Source organism: Pseudorasbora parva, chromosome 19 (assembly GCF_024679245.1).
Source record: "Pseudorasbora parva isolate DD20220531a chromosome 19, ASM2467924v1, whole genome shotgun sequence".
In the NCBI taxonomy this organism is placed as follows: Eukaryota; Metazoa; Chordata; class Actinopteri; order Cypriniformes; family Gobionidae; genus Pseudorasbora; species Pseudorasbora parva.
Genome location: NC_090190.1, coordinates 38,312,784 through 38,335,521, shown reverse-complemented (window position 1 = coordinate 38,335,521; position 22,738 = coordinate 38,312,784). Strand labels below are relative to the sequence as shown.

General features: G+C 37.4%; 1 protein-coding gene across 2 annotated transcripts in view; it reads right to left on the bottom strand.

Annotated features, from left to right (window-relative positions):
- Window positions 1–22,479, bottom strand: part of hivep1 (HIVEP zinc finger 1) — a 68,786-nt gene extending 46,307 nt beyond the window's left edge. Inside the window, exons 1-2 of one of the 2 annotated variants that reach the window (XM_067426314.1) lie at window positions 22,350–22,479; window positions 17,582–17,743 (exon numbers count right to left, since the gene is read on the bottom strand). In XM_067426314.1, the coding sequence (XP_067282415.1) occupies window positions 17,582–17,621 (40 nt within the window). In that variant the 5' untranslated portion in view covers window positions 17,622–17,743; window positions 22,350–22,479. Of the gene's footprint in view, window positions 1–17,581; window positions 17,744–22,010; window positions 22,142–22,349 lie in introns of those variants that run through there. The other variant, XM_067426315.1, reaches the window with a different exon arrangement.
- Between the last annotated feature and the right edge of the window lie 259 nt (window positions 22,480–22,738).

Here is a 22,738-nt window from a genome sequence, read left to right as displayed (position 1 = left end):
AAGTTCAAAAGAACAGGATTTATTTGAAATATGATTATGACAACTGATCTATAGTGTGCTGCCATTCGTTCATAGAATCCAATCAACATGTCAAATCATCAACTTCTCCCGAAATACATGAAAGTAAGTGCCGGGTGAGGTCGGAGAAGAATGAATACCTACACAATGTCTATCTGATATTAATAAAACCTGTCTGTATAATGCACTGATGATTCTATGATTATCATTATATGAAATCTGCCAGAAACACTTGCTTTTATTCACGTGCAACAGTATTTGTATCGCCGTTATGATTGTCGGTTGTGACCTCAGGCAAGACGTCTGAATAAAGCAGGGAGAGCGTTGGTGAAGCCCAGATTCCCTGTCAGAACTGGAGGAATTTCCAGAACGGACCGGGTGAATCTGGCATTGTGCGCCTGAGAGAGAGAGAGAGAGAGAGAGAGAGAGAGAGAGAGAGAGAGAGAGAGAGAGAGAGAGAGAGAGAGAGAGAGAGCAGCAGATTTTTCTGGCTGTGAGATCTAAGTACACATAAATAAGTCCTTAAAGGAACAGTTTTCCCCAAAAATAAAAACCTCTCAAAAGTGTATGGCTTTGAACAGGCTTGATATATCGCAGGCTTGGTTATCATGTGCTTTTGAATCATTTTTGGAGCTCGACAGCATCCATCACATCTGCTTCTCGTAGTCACTACGGCTGAATTCATTCTATCACTGCATCCCTTTTCTGTATTATGTCTTTTTTCCTCTCTGTTCCTCTCTTTATGAAAGTCACTTGGGTTACCAGACTCCCGCTGGGTCCTTGGGCTCCCGTTCAGGGCTGCCTCTCTATCAAACTACCCTTCTTTCTCTCTCAGTCCTTTCTTCTCCTCTATCGTCATCGCCACGTTCCCGTTGGGGTCTCTCCCACAGATAATCAATCGTTCACAGAGTCAGTCCTCGTTCCTAAAAAAAAGAAAAAGCCCTCTCTTTCTCTCCCGCTTCCTCCCGCAGTCAGACACAGGAACGGCACCTGCACACACAGACTCATGCTGCTCCTGTTGCCTTAGCAACAGCTAGATCGAGCTTCGCTTGTGTAAACCGTTAGGCTTTGCCAGTGTAGTCACACACACACACACAGACATGCCCCACACAACACCCTTATAAGGGTTTCCGGTGGTCCGCAGTCAGGGTTTGATATCTTTAGAGAAAAGCCACATTCACAAAAAAATGAATGTTGAATTCACATGCGTTCTCTTTCGACGACGTCTTAGCTTTAGAGTTTCTTATTGTGCACAATCCATCGACGCATGAAGCACAGAAAAGTTTGTATTTGTAATAGTGCTGTCAAACCGATGAATCACAATCTAACAGAAAACTTTGGAAATATTAGGGCTGTCGATTTAACATAACGTGGAAATTATCAATGCATTTAACACACTCGTCCCGCCAGACCAAGTGCGCAAGTCATCATACACTTCATACAGTAGACTGATGACCGACATGAAGCGGGACAACAGCTCACTGTGTGATGAAGCCGACAGTTAGAAAGACCCTAAAATGTAAGATATCAGGGCAAACTTGGCCTTGTTGTCGTCTTATATTTTATATCATATCATATGATATATATATATATATATATATTATATATATATATATATATATATACACACACCGGTATATATATTGAAATGTGATATTGATTTTAACAACAGTTAAATTTTTTTTTGTTTTGCTTAATTCTGCTGAATATTATCTATAAAGCCAGAGCAGAGCTGTTGTGCATCTCCAAGCATCACACAGCAGTTTATCGTTTTTCAATGAATCTGCGCTTTGAGCCAATAAATCAGGTGAACCAATGATTCAATGGCTCATTTATGAAGAGAGTCATTTACTTCATTTCTGAATGAATCAGCTGTTTAAACGAATCGAATGAATGAATTACCTCAAGGGCTGCATCCAAAATCACATCACATTCCCTCCTATATAACTGACACAGGTAGGTCACATGATAATGACAGTATGGCAGATGTAGAACGTCCAGATTTCATTCATAATACACACACTCGAACTATATAGAACATAATTTTTTTTTTAAATGCTTCCAGTTATGAAGTGATTACTTATTCAAAAAAAAGCACCTACTTAAGAGAGAATGAGATTTCGGACGCAGCCCAAGCCTTACTCATTCAGACATTTACCACCACCTGGCAGTTTTAGGTCTCTTATTGGGATTAAAATTTCATTAAAGAACCTTATTTCATATTTCCATATTAGCAACAAAAAAAAACATATTAAAGGGATAGTTCACCGATTTTTTTTTTTATTCTGTCAAAATGTACTCACCTTCATGGTCATTAAAGCCTAAAAGTTTGTGTAATAGATGTTGAATAAAAACAAAACAAAAATGATTTCTGTAATGTCTATTTGATGCTTTTCTCAAGTAACACATTAATGACTTAATAAATGATATTTTGGGGTAATTTCTCAGCCAAACATGATGTGTGATTAATTTAATTAAATAATCGTCACATCGTGTAATTCATTAGATACAAAACTTTTGTCCTCAAAGTGTTTTTAAATACTATGTACACTGTTATTGTGTCAATACATTTTTACATTGTACTTATATTTTTAACACTTTAATGTAATTATTTAATGTAATATAGTTTAAGTCGAAAAAGGCTTTCCATTATGCTGATGCACACCCACACCTCAAATAGACATTGTTTTAGGCTATGCAGCCTTTCTGAAACGGGTAACAGAGTAATTGAACGTTTTTAGGAAAGGAACAGCAGTGCTGTTATTGTATAACGAACACTAAAACTTATAAAGAACACTACTATTTTTTGTTAAATTAAATAAAGATAGAATAAAACAAAATGTCCATTTTAGATGAAAGAAACTAAAACTAGTTGTCAAAGAAAATGATGCCTTGGCACATAAACTGAAATAAATGTAGGTTGAAATCTAGGTTAAAACTGAAATAAGAAAAAATTAAGCTAAAAATAAATACTTATATAAATACAAACATTTATGTATAAATACATAAAAATGACAAAAGCACATAGTAAAAATAAAATAAAAAAATAAAATGAAAACTGAAAATTACGATATAAATTATATAGAAATAACACTGGGGAGTAAATTCCCCACAATGCACTGCAAACTCATTTAGATCTGACGTCATTCTATTAAAACGCACACTTTTCACACTTCTAATCAATTCTGCTCTCATTTTTTTCTTGTTGAACATTTCTGAAATACTTCATAATGGAAGCAAAATTAACCGCAAATGCAGTCTTATGACTTTAAGAACAGGAGCTCGCAAGCATCAAATGCATCCAAACCCGCAGATTGACTTAGAAGGAACAAAAGCATTTAAGACCTGGGACAAATTTCTGGGATTTGCTTGTGGGATTTAACTCATCTGTGCCGTTCTAGGAACATTGTAAAATTTAACAAGTGTGGTATTTTTCATTCACAAGCAGCAACCGCAAGAAAACAAAACACACTGGAATATTGGTGTGACGTAGTGTTTGAACTGCAATGCGTTTAAACAGAGACACAAAAAGAGCATTACAGCATGCTGACAGACACCGCGGCAATGAGCATGTGCTGCACTGACTGCGTGAAAACAGAGTGAGAGAGAGAGAGAGAGAGAGAGAGAGAGAGAGAGAGAGAGAGAGAGAGAGAGAGAGAGAGAGAGAGAGAGAGGCCAAAACACACTGTTCTGTCGTTATCTTAATCCGTCGTGCCAAACGGAGCCGAATCATTGTTTTGACCACCAAACTCGAAGGCCTAAACTCCTGCGTATAGGCGTATGTGGGCGTATCCCCTGAAAAATGTGCATGTAAATACACGATCTCTTCTAAACATTAGAGCGACAGGCATTGCTCACACAGAATCAGCTCTGAAGAAAAAAATAAGGCAACATGCGGGCCTGAAGTGTGAGAACACACACACTCGCACAACATTTTCAGCCTATAGCAGGTGGGTGGCGTCGGTCCCAGCATTAGTCACTTTGGTCCGACACACAGTCAGAGCTTGACAGACATTCAGAATGAAAGTCTGAATGGTGTTCAGGCACGGTGAGGGGGTGGAACGAAGGAAGAAGAAAAAAAATACAAGAACGAACAATGGCCAAAAAAAAGATCTTGTGTGCAGTAAGAGGGAAACGGTGAGCTGCAATTTTACACCGGCCGTATTGTAAACCTTACGAGAGTGAGCGGTTTGAAGGTTTGCAGGACAGCTAAAAGTGTCACAGAAGAGGACAAACACTCAAGAGCGAGGGTAATTTTTGACTGTGGTAACCATAGTTTCAACCCAAACACTGATTACTACAGTTACTGTTACTGTAAAAGCCAAAGGCCAAGACAAAAGAGGCTGATATCAAGTAGCGCAGTGTTTTTTTGTTGTTGTACCTTTTAGCAAAAACTACTGTTACCATGGTCAATTTTTGTAAGAGTTTCTTCTTGTATAACAGGAACAATATTAAAAACATTTAGTCGTGACCTTGGCAACAGATTTAGCTTGTTAAACAAAAGCAACTATGGCCTAGGAAAATGAAATATAACACCTTGCTTTTGTAACCAGAAAATACTGTTTGTCAGTCATTGAGTCATTTATGTTGTTTGAGATTTAAAATTATTTTTATGTGACCAAATGAATAATCATTATGACTTCATCCCTATTCACACACTATATACCCTAAAAAGTACGCAGGAATCAGAATTAGTGCATTACAAATCATTCTCATTCTTAAAGCAGTAGCAGAATTCATTTCTGTGTAAAAACATGAACCATCCATTTTGTGAATACATTTACACAGAAAATTACTATATAATTGCTTAAAATTCATAAAACCTATTGTTTAAAGTTCATAAAAACCTTCTTGCGTACACTACTGTTCAAAGGTTTGGGGTCAGTAAGATTTGTGTTGCATTAAAATGATCAAAAGTGACAGTAAAGACGGTAAATGCTGATCTTTTGAACTTTCTATTCATCAATAATCTTTCCACAAAAAATATTGCATAGCACAACATAGTTTAACATTGACAAGCAACATTTCTTGAAGCGCTAATCATATTAGAATGATTTCTGAAGGATCATGTGATGCTGTAAATTCTGCTTTGATCGCAGAATTAAATTAAATATATTCACATAGAATTTAACATGTAAAAAAATCTTACAGACCCTAAACTTTTGAACAGCAGTGTAAATTGTCACATGTAATCCATATACCTGACATAAGTAGTGCGAAGAATCAGGATTAAGGCCCGTTCACACCAAGCGGCAACCTCCCACGATCTCTCTAGAAGCCAATAGGGAGTCATTTAAACTGCAATTCATCAACTGGCCACTAGGGGACAGGCTCCAGAATGAGCAGAATCTCATTGAGCCCCATGTTAAAATGCCCAACTTTACAGCAGAAAAAAAACATGTTTACAGTCTGTAATTGTGGTTTTGGTTGTGGTTTTGGCCTATAAGGCTAATTTTGACCTTCACGACAACTGGGGGGGGGCATTGTTTTGCCCATTTTCTGTTATCCGGGAGTGACGCGTGATGGCGACGCCCAGCTCGTCCCTACTTTACGCTTCAGAACGGCTTATCGGAATCCTATGGTTGACGTCACGGACACTAAGTCCATATTTTTTTACAGTCTATGGTTCACACCAAGGACAATAATTATAAAGATAACAATAAAGATATAGTTCTAAAATCTTTCACAATATAAAAGAATAGCAGCATTCCCACCACCGCGGCACAGAGAAACGATATCGTTGGAATCACTTTTTGAAGGATTTTATCCCGCTGATGATCGATAAAACATTGACAGCCAATCAGAATCCGTCCAGCTGTAACAAGTTCGAGCATTTAAAGCGTCAGACAAGCACGTGCTTACAATAAACAGAGCAATATCCGCTGGTGTGGACGCTAATATAGTTATCGTCCTTGGTGTGAACGGGCCTTAAATGTGTTCCAAATTCTGAATGTAACAATTAGCAATACGCTAATACAAACTATATACACAGAAGTTCCTTCTAAAAAAATGATGGGTGAGACCCATAGTGTGTTAAAAACAAAATGGCAACATATGATTTTCACCATCAACAGTGAAATATGCACTTTTAAATGCATAGTGCAGGAGTTTGATATTGAGAAAAAAAGAATCAAAAAAGTTTACATTGCCAATATATTGGCCAATAAATCTACATCCAAATTTTTATAAACATTTTGAGAGCTTGATTACAAAAACAAAAGCCTCAACATTAAACGCAAATACAATAATGATCTTATTATAATTTCTTGTAGCCCATTTGTGCTGCACATGTTGTATTTTCCTTTTTGAAGTGATTTTAAATCATATTTCAAGCAATTCAAAACCAAGTGATTTAAATTAAAAAAAGTGTCTCAGCTGAAGGAAATAATCCGTTATTTATCGGTTTTAATACATAGGCCAAAATTTCTTATCAGGCTGATAATGATGATATTAAAAACCGATTCCGACATGGTGACCAATATATCGTGCATCCTTATTTACTATCCCACGAGGCCACGGGAAAGGATTTATGAATCACAGTGAAGTGACGCAACCGACGCTGGTAGGTCACATGACTGTAACAACATGGTGGATGTAGTACATTCAAATTTAATTCATACAACCCATATTCATTCTACATAAACCATACTTTTTTAAAATGGTCGCAAAGTCAATTCAAATGTAGTACCTACTCAGACAGAATGTGCGATTTCAGACGCACTGAAACTCTGGTAACAGTTTTCAATCTCTGAAATGAAGTGTGCAACATCTCATTAATTAGAATGGGAACAATTCGTTTGGCAGTGCTCACTAGAGTGGCCGCCTGCAGTTCTCCACGCTGGGCAAACAAAGAAACATGCTGTACGCCTGCTAACCAACATGTGCTCGACCCGCTTTCCTTTTCAGGGAGAAGAAATACACTGAAAAAAATTAAAAGTAAAAAACAAGCTAAGCTGTTAAATGTACAGCTTAATTACTGGAAAGTGTCAGTGTTTCCACGGAAGGGGGAAAAAGAATTATTCCTTGAAGAAATAAAAAGCAGGATTATACCTTTCCTGTCATTATACGTCCAAGGCGTTTTAAAGATCTTCACTGACCAGAGAATAACAGAGGTTTTGATAATACACACATGCACAGTTGATCCATACGTCACTTTGAAAAACAATCTCTCACATTCAGTTTCTTGTCCTTTCTCTGTCACACACACACACACACTCTTACATTTCTCTGTAAGGTTTGCAGGGAGCCAAACAGACATGGCCAAACCTGTTGCTGCGCATCTGTTTTAGTTACTGTTGCTAAAACGGAGGGTGATCCCAGCCGCAGGGAACGAGGAGCGCGCGAGAGAGAGAGCAGCATGGCTTTCACATATTCAAACTGTACAGTAAAGTGTGGAAATACTGGTTTGCCTTCATAAGCATGACACAACAGGTAAAAATCAAGCCATCTGAAGCCCACAAAACTCCATCACAGCGTCTCATTTGAAAGACAGAGCTCAAATGGTACATACTGTGTGAGTAGGTCCTACATTTGAATTTGAATTTACATTCGACCGCTAAAACCGTGTTCCATGTAGTATGAGTTTGGGTAGTTTGAATTATCATCTCTCTCTGTTATGTGACCTACGAGTGTCAGTTGCGTTGCTTCACCTACATTCATAAATCCTCTCCTATGGCCTTATGGGATAGTAAAGGGTCCACCAAATGCACTCTCCTCGCTGGAAGTAGTAGGTCCTCTGGGTACTTTTTCCCTACTACTCTGTTGGGTTAGTAGAGAAGTATTTGATTTCGGATGCAGCATTCATCTGCTTCGTCAGGATCTGAACTTCATTTAATCCACATCTTCACAAAACTCAATTTATATGAATCTATCGTGTAAAATGTTTAGTTCATAAGGCCATATGTGACCCTAAACCACAAAACCAGTAATAAGGGTCAATCTTTTGAAATTAAGACATCATCTGAAAGCTGAATAAATAAGCTTTCCATTGATGGTTTATTAGGATAGGGCCCAACTTAAGATAGGACTAGGAAAATCTAGAATCTGAAGGTGCAAAAGAATCTAAAAACTGAGAAAAATCGACCAAATTGAGTCCTTAGCAATGCATATTACTAATAATAATACATTTTTTATATATTTACGGCAGGAAATTTACAATATACCTTAATGGAAAACGATCTGTACTTAATATCCTTAAGATTTTTGGCATAAAAGAAAAATCTTTAATTTTGAACCATACACTGTAAAAAATTATTTAGAAAAAAAGTTACCTGGTTTCCTTAAAATTTTGAGTTCATTGAAATTAAAATTTTAAGTTAATACAATGAACATTTTTTGAGAATCGACAACCTTTATTAAAATATTATTAAAAGATTTTGTAAGCATATTGTGTAATTGTGTGTGTTTTATTTCTGATGACGCAGTGAAACAAATTGTGCTATTTTCATGATTTATCAATTTTTATGTGGTTCAGATACAATAATATTTTGAGTTTCTATTTATTAAACAAATTTCTTTCATTGTATCAACTCAAATTTTTAATTTCAATGAACTCAAAATTTTAAGGCAACCAGGTTACTTACTTTTTTAAGTTAAACCAACAAAAACCAACCAACATTTTTTACAGTGTACAACGTATTGTTGGCTATTGCCACAAATATAACCATGCGACTGGTTTTGTGCTCAAGGGTCACATATTTCACCATAAATGGAATGTAATACAGTAATAATCATCCCTTATATTTAAATACACATATATTAAATTCACAACAACATATACATATTCTTAACATAATCAACATAATTTTTGTTTAGAATATTATTAACAACAAACATTATTTTTAATAACAACCGCATTATAAAAAGTTCTGTTAAAACCAAGAGCGAAAAAATTCAAAAACAATGAAAAGCAAATTCACCTCATAACCATAGGTGGCAAGTTTATTGAATATAATACTGGGTCAATTTGCTACTTTAATGCAATGCAACTTTTGCAACATCATTACGCAAACCGCAAAGAACAGGAAAAAACCAAACACACACAATCATCATAGAAGTAAAAGACGCAGGGTAAGCACAAGAGCTAAGCTACCAAAAGGTTAGCGAAACAACTAGAAAAAAGGAGGAAGCAGAAGTTAAAAAAGGGGAAAACCCTTGTTCTGTCATCTGACAAAGGCCAGCGTGAATATAGGAATGCATTGCTTTGATTTCCATATCACGTCTAGATCTTTGAGATCAGGTTTTCAAACATGACCTGAAAAAATGAAATAACAGACGGACTTGTCCTTATGCATGCTATGAAAGGACAGCCTAACTATGCTGATTTTACATCAGCTGCCACTGCAGCTTTACGTTTGAAACGCTATAAAAAGAACAGAGATGCCAGAACCGTTTAACTTTAGACAGAAACAACTCGGGGATATTCATGGGGTCTGTCTCTGGGATCAGACAGACTAGAATTCAGGCCCTACATTGAGTTCAAGACCCCTTCTTAACCCCAAGCCTGACCTCTTGACCTCTGATGCCAGAAGGGTCAGACCGCTACAGCGCTGAAGCCAATGTGAGCCCTGGGGTAACGCAGAGGGAAAACAACAAATGGCATTCAGACAGCCTCTATCTCATCATCTCTTCAGCTAAACAGAAACGTAAAACTAATGTGAATTACAGGATAAAAACTCACCGTACTGTGGCTCATTCAATGGGTCACATTATGAGAAATAATGTTGTGACCTTTTGAAATAAAACAGTTCATTGTACTGTGAAAACATGCTGTAACTTTCAGAAACCATTTCCCCTGAAGTTCACAAACATTCAAAACATCCTCAAATTTCTGACAAACAGATGTGTACACTTACAAGTATTTAGCTGGGTTTACATTCACTAATGTTCAAACGTTTGGGCAAGGGAATTTTTTTAAAAGAAATGAATGATTTTACGTCGCAAAGATGCACTGATTTAATCGCAAGTGACATTTATAATGTTTCATTTCCATTTCATATGAACGCTGTTCTTTTGAACTTTCTATTCATCAAAGAATTGTATCATTGTTGATGCAATATGAAGAAACGGTTTTCATTATTGATAATGATCAGAAATGTTTCTTGAGCAGCAAATCATCATATTAGAATGATTTCTCAAGGATCATGTGACGACGAGTAATGATGCTGAAAATACAGCTTTGATCATAGGAATAAATTATATTTTACAATATATTCACATAGAAAACAGCTACTTTAAACTGTAATAATATTTCACAATATTACTAGCCTGACATGGTCATACTCAGTTCTAGTCAGAATATGAGTCTGATGCTCCATTGGGCTGTGATTATGGGGCGTGTTTCAACCGAACCAGGAAAGACCTCAATTGGACAGACCGACAACCAATCAGAGCAACAAAGCGACGCATTACACTACTAGTTGTCAAATGTCAACAGAGCTCAACTGCACTGTGTTGCCAAGTCCGCGTTTTTTCCGCGGGTTGAAGCAACTATTATGTGATGTATAGACCCATGAGTGCGAATTTTAGCAGGCAACCTTGCCAAAATAACACACATATTGTGTGTTATTTTGGCAAGACTGTCTGTCATCATCTAAAGCCCGTCCTGATGATTTCATTGGTCCGAACAGTTTCTGTTCAGGCATAATTACTCCTCTATGGATCGAGTCCAGACCGACCCTGCCCGGGCTCAAATGTTGTGGGCGGAGCTGAGATCGGCTGGTATCCAGGCTACAATTAGATTGGATTAGAGACTATAAAAACAAAAAATATGTAATGACCTCAAACTTTTGAGCAGAAGTGTATTTTATGCTGATTTTGGGATAATATATAAACATGTAAATAAAACCCATTTGAATGCTTGACATGAATTTGAAATGAATGAATGACATGAATTTGAAAAAAAAAAAATTATATATATATATATATATATATATATATATATATATATATATATATATATATATATATATATATATATATATATATATATATGTGTGTGTGTGTGTGTGTGTGTGTGTGTGCATGCATAAACTACCACTTAAATCACATTTACGGAGTACATTCCAAGATTAATATCTTTAAAAAGTTGCGTGACAAAACTTTCTCATAGAACAAAACATAATATGAATATTACTGCATTGCATCTTAAATTCTACCCTGGCTATAACATCCATTTGTTTCTATTTCGCCCAAATTTCCAAAAAAGAATGAATGGAAATGCTACTTTATTTGCGTTATCCTAAAACAAGCAATAAGGTACAAGAGGCTGTGCAGTAGTGTGAATGTAGTGCAAGTCGTGGCTAAAGGGCGATGACTTATTCACGATACAGCACTAGCCTCAAGATACCACACAATACAAATATTAAAGCCAAAAAATATTTATCAATGCAACTTTCATGAAGTAAAATCACTAAAAGCCTTCCCTCCGCTGGAACAAATAGTTCCTGACCGTAAACAGCAACAGAAGTCACCATTATGAACATGACTTGAAGGAAAAATGCTAAATCTGATTTTAATAAAGTCACTCCTTCAATCTCTCTTTCCTCTCTCTAGCATTTGTCAATTGTGTTTTTTTTCCATAATACAGTAAGCTTCAAAGAACAATATCAATGAGAACAAACATATATTCACGTTGCTAAGAGTGTACACCGCGATACACAGAACCGTTGGGTGAAGCGGTCATAGCCGTGTTTTTAGGGGTGTTCGATTCCAGGTTTGTTGGACTCCCACTGTAGGAGTCTATGGAAAAGTCTTCTAGACTCCATTTACTTTACATCAAAACAGCTTCAGAAATAAGTCAAAATTGCAGTTGTTACACATTTAATTCAATTTCCCCAAACACAAAGCCTTAAAATCTACTTATCAAAACAGCACAATTTTAGCGTGGCCATCCAAATTAGTCCAATTTAACGATGACTTGATGAGTGGCTATCAATGTTTGTGAAAAAGTCACGAAAAAAGCTGTTGTCGAGTGATGCCGCTAAACGCACATGATCATTGACTTAAAAGTTGAGTTAAAGATACTAAATACTAAAATACATCTGATAATGTACACATATTAACGTGTTTCTTCTTGATTTGAGTTATGATATATGGTTAGTTTGATGATTATGAACACAGGGCTAACCCTGAATGGAAAACCAAATCTATATTTATTGCAGTAATATACAATCAATTAAACTAAAGCTAGCATGAAGGAAGCCTATCGGTATGCATAATTATAAACTAAAGAGTCGAGGATTCAAGTCTTTTGGAGTCGGCTATTGACCAGTCAGAATAAAGGACTGGAACTGTTTTATAAATGATAAATTCTTATCACAATATCATTCTGCCAACAACAGTTATAACAACCCTGGCAGCAAACCAGTAAATCTTTGTGTAGCAAAGCGCAGTTGATCATTTCACGTGTAAAGAGGGTCTTTAAATACGTCAACAGAAACAGCATAGGAGGGGAAAAATGCTTTTACAAGAGCCCATCTGAAATGTCAAACCCAAAATTGTATACAGCATGTGTACAGATATAGACTCCTACAGTGTTTGTTTGACGTCAAACTTGGCGCAGCCATGCAAAAAGACATTGAATCAAACTCCCCCGTCTCATAAACCGTCAGAAACACTCTGCACTGCTACTATGCATGTCTCTCCTCCGCGTTATTCCTGAAGGAGGTTAGTTTCATCCCGCGCCAACAGGATTGAGACAAAAACAGTGGGCATCTGACACAAAAACAATTTAAAGTGACAACTCAGAATCTATGGACCCATCCATCATTGCCGTGAGAAGCCCAGCGCGCTTGACACCTGAGATTATCAGCAACGGTCCGGGTTACACAATCACACCCCGCACACGCCTGGACCCTCGGGAGGTCAGCGAACAAACCCGCCAGTCGATTATTAACAGGTTTGCCGGGTCACGCAGTCAAGATGGGCATTCTGGGTAAAACATTTACCCCTGCAGCTTCAAAGGGACCTTCCATATTACGCCACCAGAGTCGGCCTCGCACTATTACTGTGTGTGTGCTGCTCTAAATAGGGCTTTTCCATTTCAGCGTTCTGCGGTCATCACCCACGGACACACACTGCAACAGTCTGCAAGCCGCACCACCTGTGCGTGGGCGAAGTGTGTTTGCCCGAGAGCAGGTTAATTCAATGTCTCAGACAGAGAACGTGTTATAATGACGCTTTAGAAATGGGAAGAGGAAGGCCCGCAGGAGAAACTTTTTGCATTGGCACACCACAATTTTACCGCCTACGGTCACCGTGCCAACAACACCTTTCTAAAGTGATATTACCGGGACACTTAAGGGCGACGCGGTCCGTCATTCAACATAACACCCACATTTATGAAGAGAGTACTTTACTGTCTTTGTGCATGCAAGCAGGGACATCACTAGCGGGACAGTTCTAGGGTTCCCCCCGCCCGAAAGCCATTGCAACAACATGGGGCCCTGTATACCCCAGCAACTGCCCTGCATGCAAATAAATAGCTGATGCATTCTGTAAGGAAGCATAATGTGTTTCATAGAAGTAGACTCCAGGAAATTACTCATTTACATTTATTTAGTAATCCCAACAAAATTATTTGCACACATACAAATAGGACTAGCATATAAAAATTATATTTGTATGCATGCAAAATATCATTTTGTATTTTGTTGGGATTACTAAATAAATGCAAGTTAGTGATTTCCTGTTAGGTGTGAGTGTTTGTATGTGTATTTATATTATATATATATGTGTATATATATGTGTATATATATATGTGTGTGTGTGTATATATATATATACACACACACACATATATACACACACACACACACACACACACATATATATATATATATATACACACACACATTACACACACATGCAATATATTGCTACTAATACTTCCTAAATGTTTCTTGAGCATCAAATCAGCATATTAGAGTGATTTCTGAAGGATCATGTGACACTGAAGACTGGAGGAATGACGACAGGAATAAATTTGACTTACTGAAATTGAAGACAGTCGTTTTAAATTGCAACAATATTTCACAATATAACTATATTTTTCAGTCCAAACTTTTGAACAGTAAATGCATGTGAAGTTCTCGCCTCAAAAGCTAAATTCACAATAAACTGCCTTCTGAGTTCCATGACATCAAGACTTTCCACAAGAAATCCTTTTTCCAGCCCAACACCTCGCGCTCTATTCACAGTACATTTACTAGCGGAAAACTCACTACTGTACGGATTTTTCAAGAGCTCCGACTCTTCCATTATATTTATGAAAACACTCGTATAAAAAGAACAACATTCCAACTCAAAAAAGGCGGCCTTTAACCTTTTTATAGGTTTTAAAGGAATCATTCAGCCAAAAATGAAGTCATTACTTTCATTTCAAACCTGTATGTGGTCATTTTTTTCCCTGAGGAACACAAAAGGGACAAATCTTTTCACATAACAATGATTACACCTGATAAGCTTAAACTAAAAATCCATAAAAGCAGTTCAAATGACTTGTACGTCTTCTGCAAGATTTCTGTGAAAAACAGGTCAGGTTATTATTCACTAATAGTGAGTCAAAAGCTGGACTTGCAACTAAAAACTCTGGTTAGCATGAACAGTCATAAAAAAAGACCTCGGTGAGGTTGGTCCACTGCATGTTTGGAAGAAGGGTCAGGGTGAGTAAACAATCGGGTTAACTATTCCTTTTAACTAGTAGATATTAAAATAGTGCAATGTCCAAAGGTTTAAATTCAATGTGTTTATTTGTGACTGTTGAGCTGATTAGCATCTAGTATTAACCATCATAAACTAGGGCCTGCTCCTGAATGGTTTATAATTTCATAAACAGTGAAAAACAGGTGACAACGCCGTAGTGTCAGCGGTAGCACCAGCGTCTGTGTGTGTGTTGGAGACCAGCTGTTTCAGAAAAGTAAACACTGAGTCCAACGGGTGGAAGAGGTTCCTTACTTCCTGCCCATTTGCCCACAAACTGCGTCACTGAAGCGTTCCCGTTCTGCTCTAAAGTCACGGGACGCACACACGGACTAAGCAAAACACAGACTGACATGTAGGCTGAGTCTGCACCTAGGAATGATTTCAACACGCTAGGAACACGGCAAGAACAATGAGCGCTTTATGGTTTGAAGCTTTGACCGTCTGACTGGATTATGACTTGCTTTAGAAAGGGTGTGTTCTGATAGACAGAGGTCACCTCTGTATCCATGACACCAATAACACAGCCACACAACACAAAGGAGGGAATCCTCTAGTTCCTTCTTCTGGTCATTTTCTTTCTCTTTCATGCTTTGTTCTTTCAAAACATTGCTGTAAAGCCATTTTCATTCGCCGAATGACACACTATGCAATACATTTTATTATTAAATTGCTGCAAATTTTATTCCATCTCAAGATCCTAATTAGATCTTAAATGACAAGGAACCTCTTTTTAAAACATGAAACGGCATGAGTTGTTATAGTGGGTGGATTTAAAGGTGGGGGCATCCTCTATAAAAAGGAAATGTCTTGGATTCCACAGAAATGTCATGCATGGAAGCGCAATTTTAGCGTGTACCAACATGCTTCGGTCGTTTCCATGGCGCGATCACTGAAACATTCAAAGTAAATTTGAAAAATAGATAAATAAATTTAAAACAATTTGTTCAGGAGGATATTAAAGACTTTAAGTTTTTAATTGTCTCCAGAACTGCTTTGTTCCTGTAAAAACGGTGTCATTTTTTACAGGAAAACTGTAAAAATTCTAAAGTAAAACTTGAGTTTACTGTAATTGACCTTACCATATAAAGTTTAAAATCTAGTCCCAGGCTAAAATTCATGTTTGAGCTGTTTTAACTGAAAGCAAATTGCACAGTCATATCTTAAAACAGTGCCATTGTTCTGTCTCAAGATGCACACCAGTTGTTGTTTCTTTCTTTTTCTTTCTTTCTTTCTTTCTTAAATGAACATTTATAAAAGCTACTAAAATGCCATGCTTAATCCAAGCCCTGTCTGTGAAACCGGGCCTTTTTAACCCCAACACTAGTGTCAAATATATGTTTTTGCAAGTAAAAAATGACGAGATACAGTATAAATTAGGGTTTAAAACAATATAATGACATTCCCATTGGCATTCCCATCTGAAATTATTATATTTCATACAAATAATTAAATGTTTTATATATTTTCTATATTATTTAGTTAATGTTTATTGCATTAGTGTCACGTGTATTATCTTGATGGTGTTTTGTTTTTGTGTGTTTGACCTAATCATTAAAGTCATTTAAGATGTTCAAGATCAATATTTTTTAAAAGACCAAAATGTTATTGATATAATGTCACAATTTAATGAAAACCACTGTAAAAAAAAATATGTTGTTTTTACAAAAAAATAATAATAATGACAGCTTTGTTTGCCAGAATATTTATATACAGTAAAAATGTACAGTAAAAAACACAGTAAAATGTGTAAACCCACAACACTAAAAAAATACAATAAACATTCATTAAACAACAGAAGATGTAACATAAAACCCAAATGCACATAACTGATAGAAAAACTATTTCAATGAAATACTTTCAAGCGTCACAGGGAATTCTGGGAATTTTAGTTTACAGTTTTTTACTGTAAATTTTCATGTAATTTGCCATTTTTACTTCTAAAACTGTACCTTTAACAGTATTTTACTAAAAAAATATATTAAATGTGGTTAGATCTTTTACAGTTTTTCCCTGTATATAGTACGAAAATACGCTGTTATTTTACAGATAAAAATGACATGCTTTTAATCAAGAAAGAGTCATTATGGCCATAAAAATAGGACTTTTTTTTTTCTTCACTTAATAATACTAATATTGAGAAAAGTCGCAGGCGTCTCTAGTGGATGCTGTTCTGTAATCAGACTAAATTATTCATGTTGTTTGGCCAGGCTCAAAGCAATGATTACCCAAACACTCCAAAATCTGGGTTGCTACATGCCCTGCTATGGTGAGAACGTTTTTAATTCTATGAAAACAGAGATGAATTATAAAATAAAATACTGCTTGCTGGTAAATTAGACACCGTCTACATTCTAGTGTACTCTTCAACATCAACTAAGCAGAAATACACAATTAAAATTCACTGTTGACTGTCATTACATATTGATTCCACGCAAATATTTTATAGAATAAGATGTCCCTCTCTCAAATACCACCTGCCACCAACTATCCACAACAATCAGCGCGGAATAAGGAACCTGATTTTACTGCATCGTCAAATTAGAATTACTAGAAAAACTTTTGAGAGACACGTCGAATTGAAACCACCAGTTAACACTTGAAGAATGACTAATCTGTGGTGGTAAATAAAAATTTGCTAATGCAAAAAAACAAGAGCCACGTAAATAAATGCACTAATCTGACTGGGAACCTACGCTTTTGTATTAATTATGCAAACATTTCCCTTCATGAACTTCACAGACATTTTAAAAGAGATACTTTGCGACCACGTGGACAACTCCTGATGCTTGTGAAAGGGGCGACCCATTAAACAAACAACCCAAACAAACAGAATTCTGGACAAACTGAAGCGAGCACTTACCTTTCAGGTTTTTGGGGTTGTTCTGCTTTGTACGTGGCATTTTCGGTGGCTTTCCGCAGGCTCAGTGAAACATCGTACAGAAAGATGCTGGATGGAATGCGGGCGATCACAGAGAGGAAAGACAATCTCCTATTCCACACAGGAAAGACACCCTCTGCACATCTGGGATGGATGAGAGATAAATAAACTGAAGCAAATGCAAAACAGGCCACAAACACATATTCTTGCTTCTGGAAACAGCTCCAGCTACTGTGACAGATCACTAGTGTTATCTGGAAGAACTGACTTTTTAGATGGACTGACACAGATACACAACTGTCTGTTGCCGTCGATGCACTGACTAACACACACCTCTGACTTCAAACTGAGAAATGACACTTGCAAAGCTTGAAGGGAATTTCAAAAGTGCAGTTGGGGGTCAAAATCATTTCAATATTAAACATGTTTGAATATTTCAAGCCAAGTACTGTCAAGACAATTAACATCCATTGGAGCACTTTAGCCATACAGCACCATAAAAAGGGCCCACAACGATAGGGATGGACGATAAATTAGCCACCGTATCAGTATCTTTCAATATACTACTAGTTTTAATGTTATTGTTATTGGGCCGAAAATGCAATCTGGCTGATACATTAAATCCAATAAATAATAGATTTTTATCATTAGCGGAGACACTTAAGATGCTCACTCTTTGCCATGATGGCTATGAATTACTTGAAATACACTATATTGCCAAAAGTTTTGAAATGCCTGCCTTTACATGCACATGACCTTTAATGACCTCCCATTCTTAATCTGAATGGGTTAATATAGAGTTGGCCCACCCTTTACAGCTATAACAGCTTCAACTCTTCTGGTAAAGGCTTTCCACAAGGTTTAGGAGTGTGTTCATGGGAATTTTTGACCATTCTTCTAGAAGCGCATTTGTGAGATCAGGCACTGATGTTGGACGAGAAGGCCTGGCTCTCAGCCTCCGCTCTTATTCATCCCAAAGGTGTTCTGTCGGGTTGAGCTCAGGACTCTGTGCAGGCCAGTCAAGTCCCTCCACACCAAACTCCTCATCCATGTCTTTATGGACCGACGCTGTGTACTGGTGCGCAGTCATGCTGGAACAGGAGGGGTCATCCCCAAACTGTTCCCACAAAGTTTAGAGCATGAAATCAAAATAAAAAAATAAATTATATGCTGAAGCATTAAGAGTTCCTTTCACTGGAGCTAAGGGGCCAAGTCCAACCCCTGAAGAAAAAAAAAAAACATACCATAATCCCCCCTTCACCAAACTTCTCCAGAGAAGACATCTCCACTGCTCTAGAGTCCAGTGGCGGCATGCTTTACACAACTACATTCGACGTTTGCTTTGCACTTGGTGATTTAAGGCTTGGATGAGCTGCTCGGCCATGGAAACCCATCCATGAAGCTCTCTACACACTGTTCTTGAGCGAATCTGAAGGCCACACAAAGTTTGGGGGAAGCAGAAAGTTGGCAACTTCTGAGCACTGTGCTCCTAAGCATGCGCTGACCCCGCTCTGTGATTTCACGCTCCTGAGAGCGACCCATTCTTTCACAAATGTTTGTAGAAGCGTCTGCATGTCTAGTGCTTGATTTTATACACCTGTGGCCATGGAAGTGATCGGAACACCTGAATCAATTATTTGGAGGAGTCCCAATACTTTTGGCAATAAAATGTATGATTGGAATAATTTCAAAAACAAGACTTTCAAAATTATATAATTTATATTCGGATTTAGATTTATCTGCCAATATATTGTTTATCAGCTTTCAAATATAAAAAAAATATATATATAGGTTATCGTATCAGACAATATTTTCAAATTGGTGAATCCTTACCCACAAACATTTTTTTAAATTACTTCATGAAATATGAATTAATTTGTTAGATACAATATTGAAACATCAAAAAAATATTTGTATATATTTATATATTAGAAACCAAAAAAACGCATTCACTTGAAATGAATTGGGTTTTAAAAGGCATACTAAAGTTAATTCTGAATAATGCACAACCCTGGTTAGTAAAGGTTCATTCAACATAAACAAAAATAATGGAGCAATGCAAATTCAAAACGGCCCATCTAATGCTTTCTTCATGGTGTCGGGGTGAACGGCTCTAATACAAACCATAAATTCAATTAAAATACACCAGAAGATACTGACTTGCGTTAACTGGTACATTTGTAATGGTCTTTTTAATGTCTTTACTGAAATCTAAAGCTTAAGGTGGCAGATAAAATGCTAATACATAATATAATTTAGGCTTATGAAAGCAAATATTTTACAGAAGATTTACACAAAAGTTTAGTCTGTAACACAAAGTTTAGTCTGTATCCTTGCAGATAAATAGCCAATTAATCAGCCTGGTTGATACAATTCCTCATGCACTTCTGTTGTTTATGATAAATATCAGCAGACTTCAAACATTTGCAGCTCTTAAAATGGCAAATGCCTGTCCTGGCTCAGCAGGAATAGATACAAGCACACCCCACATTCTACACAAGATGCTCTTTGTTTAGACCTTCAGGAGGTTTTTGTTTCTATACGTTTCTCAGTTCCATTGTAGCATGAAGCAAACATCTGACATGCCTCGCCCATGCATCCCGCTTGCATCCAGTCACAGCGCGTGCCAGATTCCAGGCGAACGTTCCGTCTCACCACATTACATAACGCTTACTACGAGTGTGTATGATTTCCCACCGAGTGCAGCTCTACGGCAATGACATCACCTCCCCGATGATTTGAGCATACACACTTACACGCACAGCGCATGCACCAGGTTTCTCTCTCACACACAGCAAGAATAGTGGGTGTCCCTCCTGGTCCAGTAAGCCCCCTGCACCGCACATTTTGGATTGTTTGACGCATCAATTTCAAGACGTGAAATTGACTAGGTGTGTTTGATTAGAGACAGTTTTCTTTTGTTCAAAGTCCTGGGTTGATTTGAAAATGATTTGAACATAATGTGTGTCCATATATATATTTTTTAAATCAACACACACATACATACATACATACATACATACATACATACACACACATATATATATATATATATATATATATATATATATATATATATATATATATATATATATATATATATAAATTACTGTGTGTTGTATATGGACATATGCCTTTTCAAACAAAAAAATATATATATATATATATTTTTTTTAAATGGGGGGGGGTGTTTGAAAAGGCATATGTCCATATACAACACACAGTAATTTATATATATATATTCAATGTATGTGTATATGTAGTTTCTCAAGTATAAGAAGTGTACAATAATCAGTCGATTCGTGTTTATGTATATTACACTGCAGAACATTACCACTTCTCAAAAGTATTAAATCTCAACTTCCCTATAGCAGAATTGGAATAATACATTGCATTTTAGTGCAGAATTTTATTATTATATTTCAGACTTTTGTGTGTGTGTGTTTGTGTGTGTATGTGTGTGTGGAATTGGAACGTTAAACTGTACAATTTTAATATTACATTCATCCAGAATTTGAATGCCACTGCTAAATTACAAACTCAAATGTTTCAATGGTACTACAGACCTTGAATATTACTTTATTTTATAATTTTAATGTTACAATATTACTGAAGAATTTGATGAGGTTACTATCGAACGTAAATGTTTCAATGTTACTGCACAACTTGAATATTCAATATTTCAGAATTTGAATGTTATTGTCGAAATTGTATGAGACATAATTACAAAATTGGAATGCTACTGCTGAGGCGCAGGTTTTTCCTTCTTTTTTCTTTTTGGTTCAACTCATAACAACTGAGTCTGGCAATGCCAAGGTCAGGGGTTTGATTCCCATGGAACACACATACAAATGAAATGCATGCATCGGTCAAATGCACAATGTTAAAAGAATCAGTCAATCAAGACATGAGGAAGCTTCCTGAAATCAGCCTAACGGTTCCAACAGAAACTGCTGCACATGGGACATACAGTATACGTAGCCTACTTGGCATGCATGCACTGACAACAAAAAAAGATGGCACTAAAACAGGGGTTGCTCCTGTAAGACAGACCATGCCAGTGCCAATCTGACATGCTTACAGCCTGTAAGACCCGCATGCGATGAGTCACCATGTGTCCAAACCTAACAGATACAAAACCACAACCTTTCCCAATGATAGCCACTGCGCTTACACGCCACAGTTTAGCGCCAAATCCAGGTGCGTACAGGATGAATGGCGCATTACTGGCTTTAAGAAACACATGAAGAGGGCGGAGCCGGGGAAAACCCCTCTGCAACAGGACATGAACAAGAAACACTTCCCTAAATCGACAACAAAATTCCCTTTAACCCAGCCGAAGACGTGCAAAGCGCATCCGAAACGCGATCTTTTGCACCCCGTGGTCGAGGAAAGGTGTTTTGGCGCTTACCTGCCGTCGCGGTCGGTGCTTCAGCGACTCTCTCCAACAGCGTTGCGGGCTTGATAAACATTTACACCCCGCGTATTAGGATTCTGGAGACGTGCGCTCTCGGCGAGATACAAAACACGGGCCGGCTCAGTACAGAGCGACACACACCAGACAAAATCCGAATAAAACTCGCACAAACATGCTCGCAAGTTTAAACAACCCATACAATCTTTTGGAAACACTGTGTTCCAAAACAACAGCACTTGGAGATGCGTTTACGCACCGCATGCGTTTGCTACACACTGGACCATGCGTCCACGCTTATTAAGACGCGTGTATTTCTTAACTTTTGGTACTTACAGGTGCAGTCTGAACTGTTGTCAAGGGTTTCAACGGTCAGAGGTCTGTTTTTTTCCTGTCTCTCGCTCTATCTTCTCTCACTTTCTATTGCAGGAAACCGACAGGCCCACTGACGTCAACGGGGGTCCCGTCTCCGCCTCCCAAGCCAAGCAAACGCGCACAGGGAGTGTCCTGACGGCCGATGGAACAGTTGGATAAAACGTGTTAAGCGCCACCAGAGTGATTATTATTGTCAAAGTTATTTACAAACGTCACATTTACACGAAATGAACGCGCTTTTACCGAGTGGCACTTGCAAAAAAAGGCATTTTGAACGTCATTTTCAATGCGTCGCTTCTCGCGGAACCCCTCAGACCGGGCCCTTGTGCGCATAGTTCAGGACTGACGGT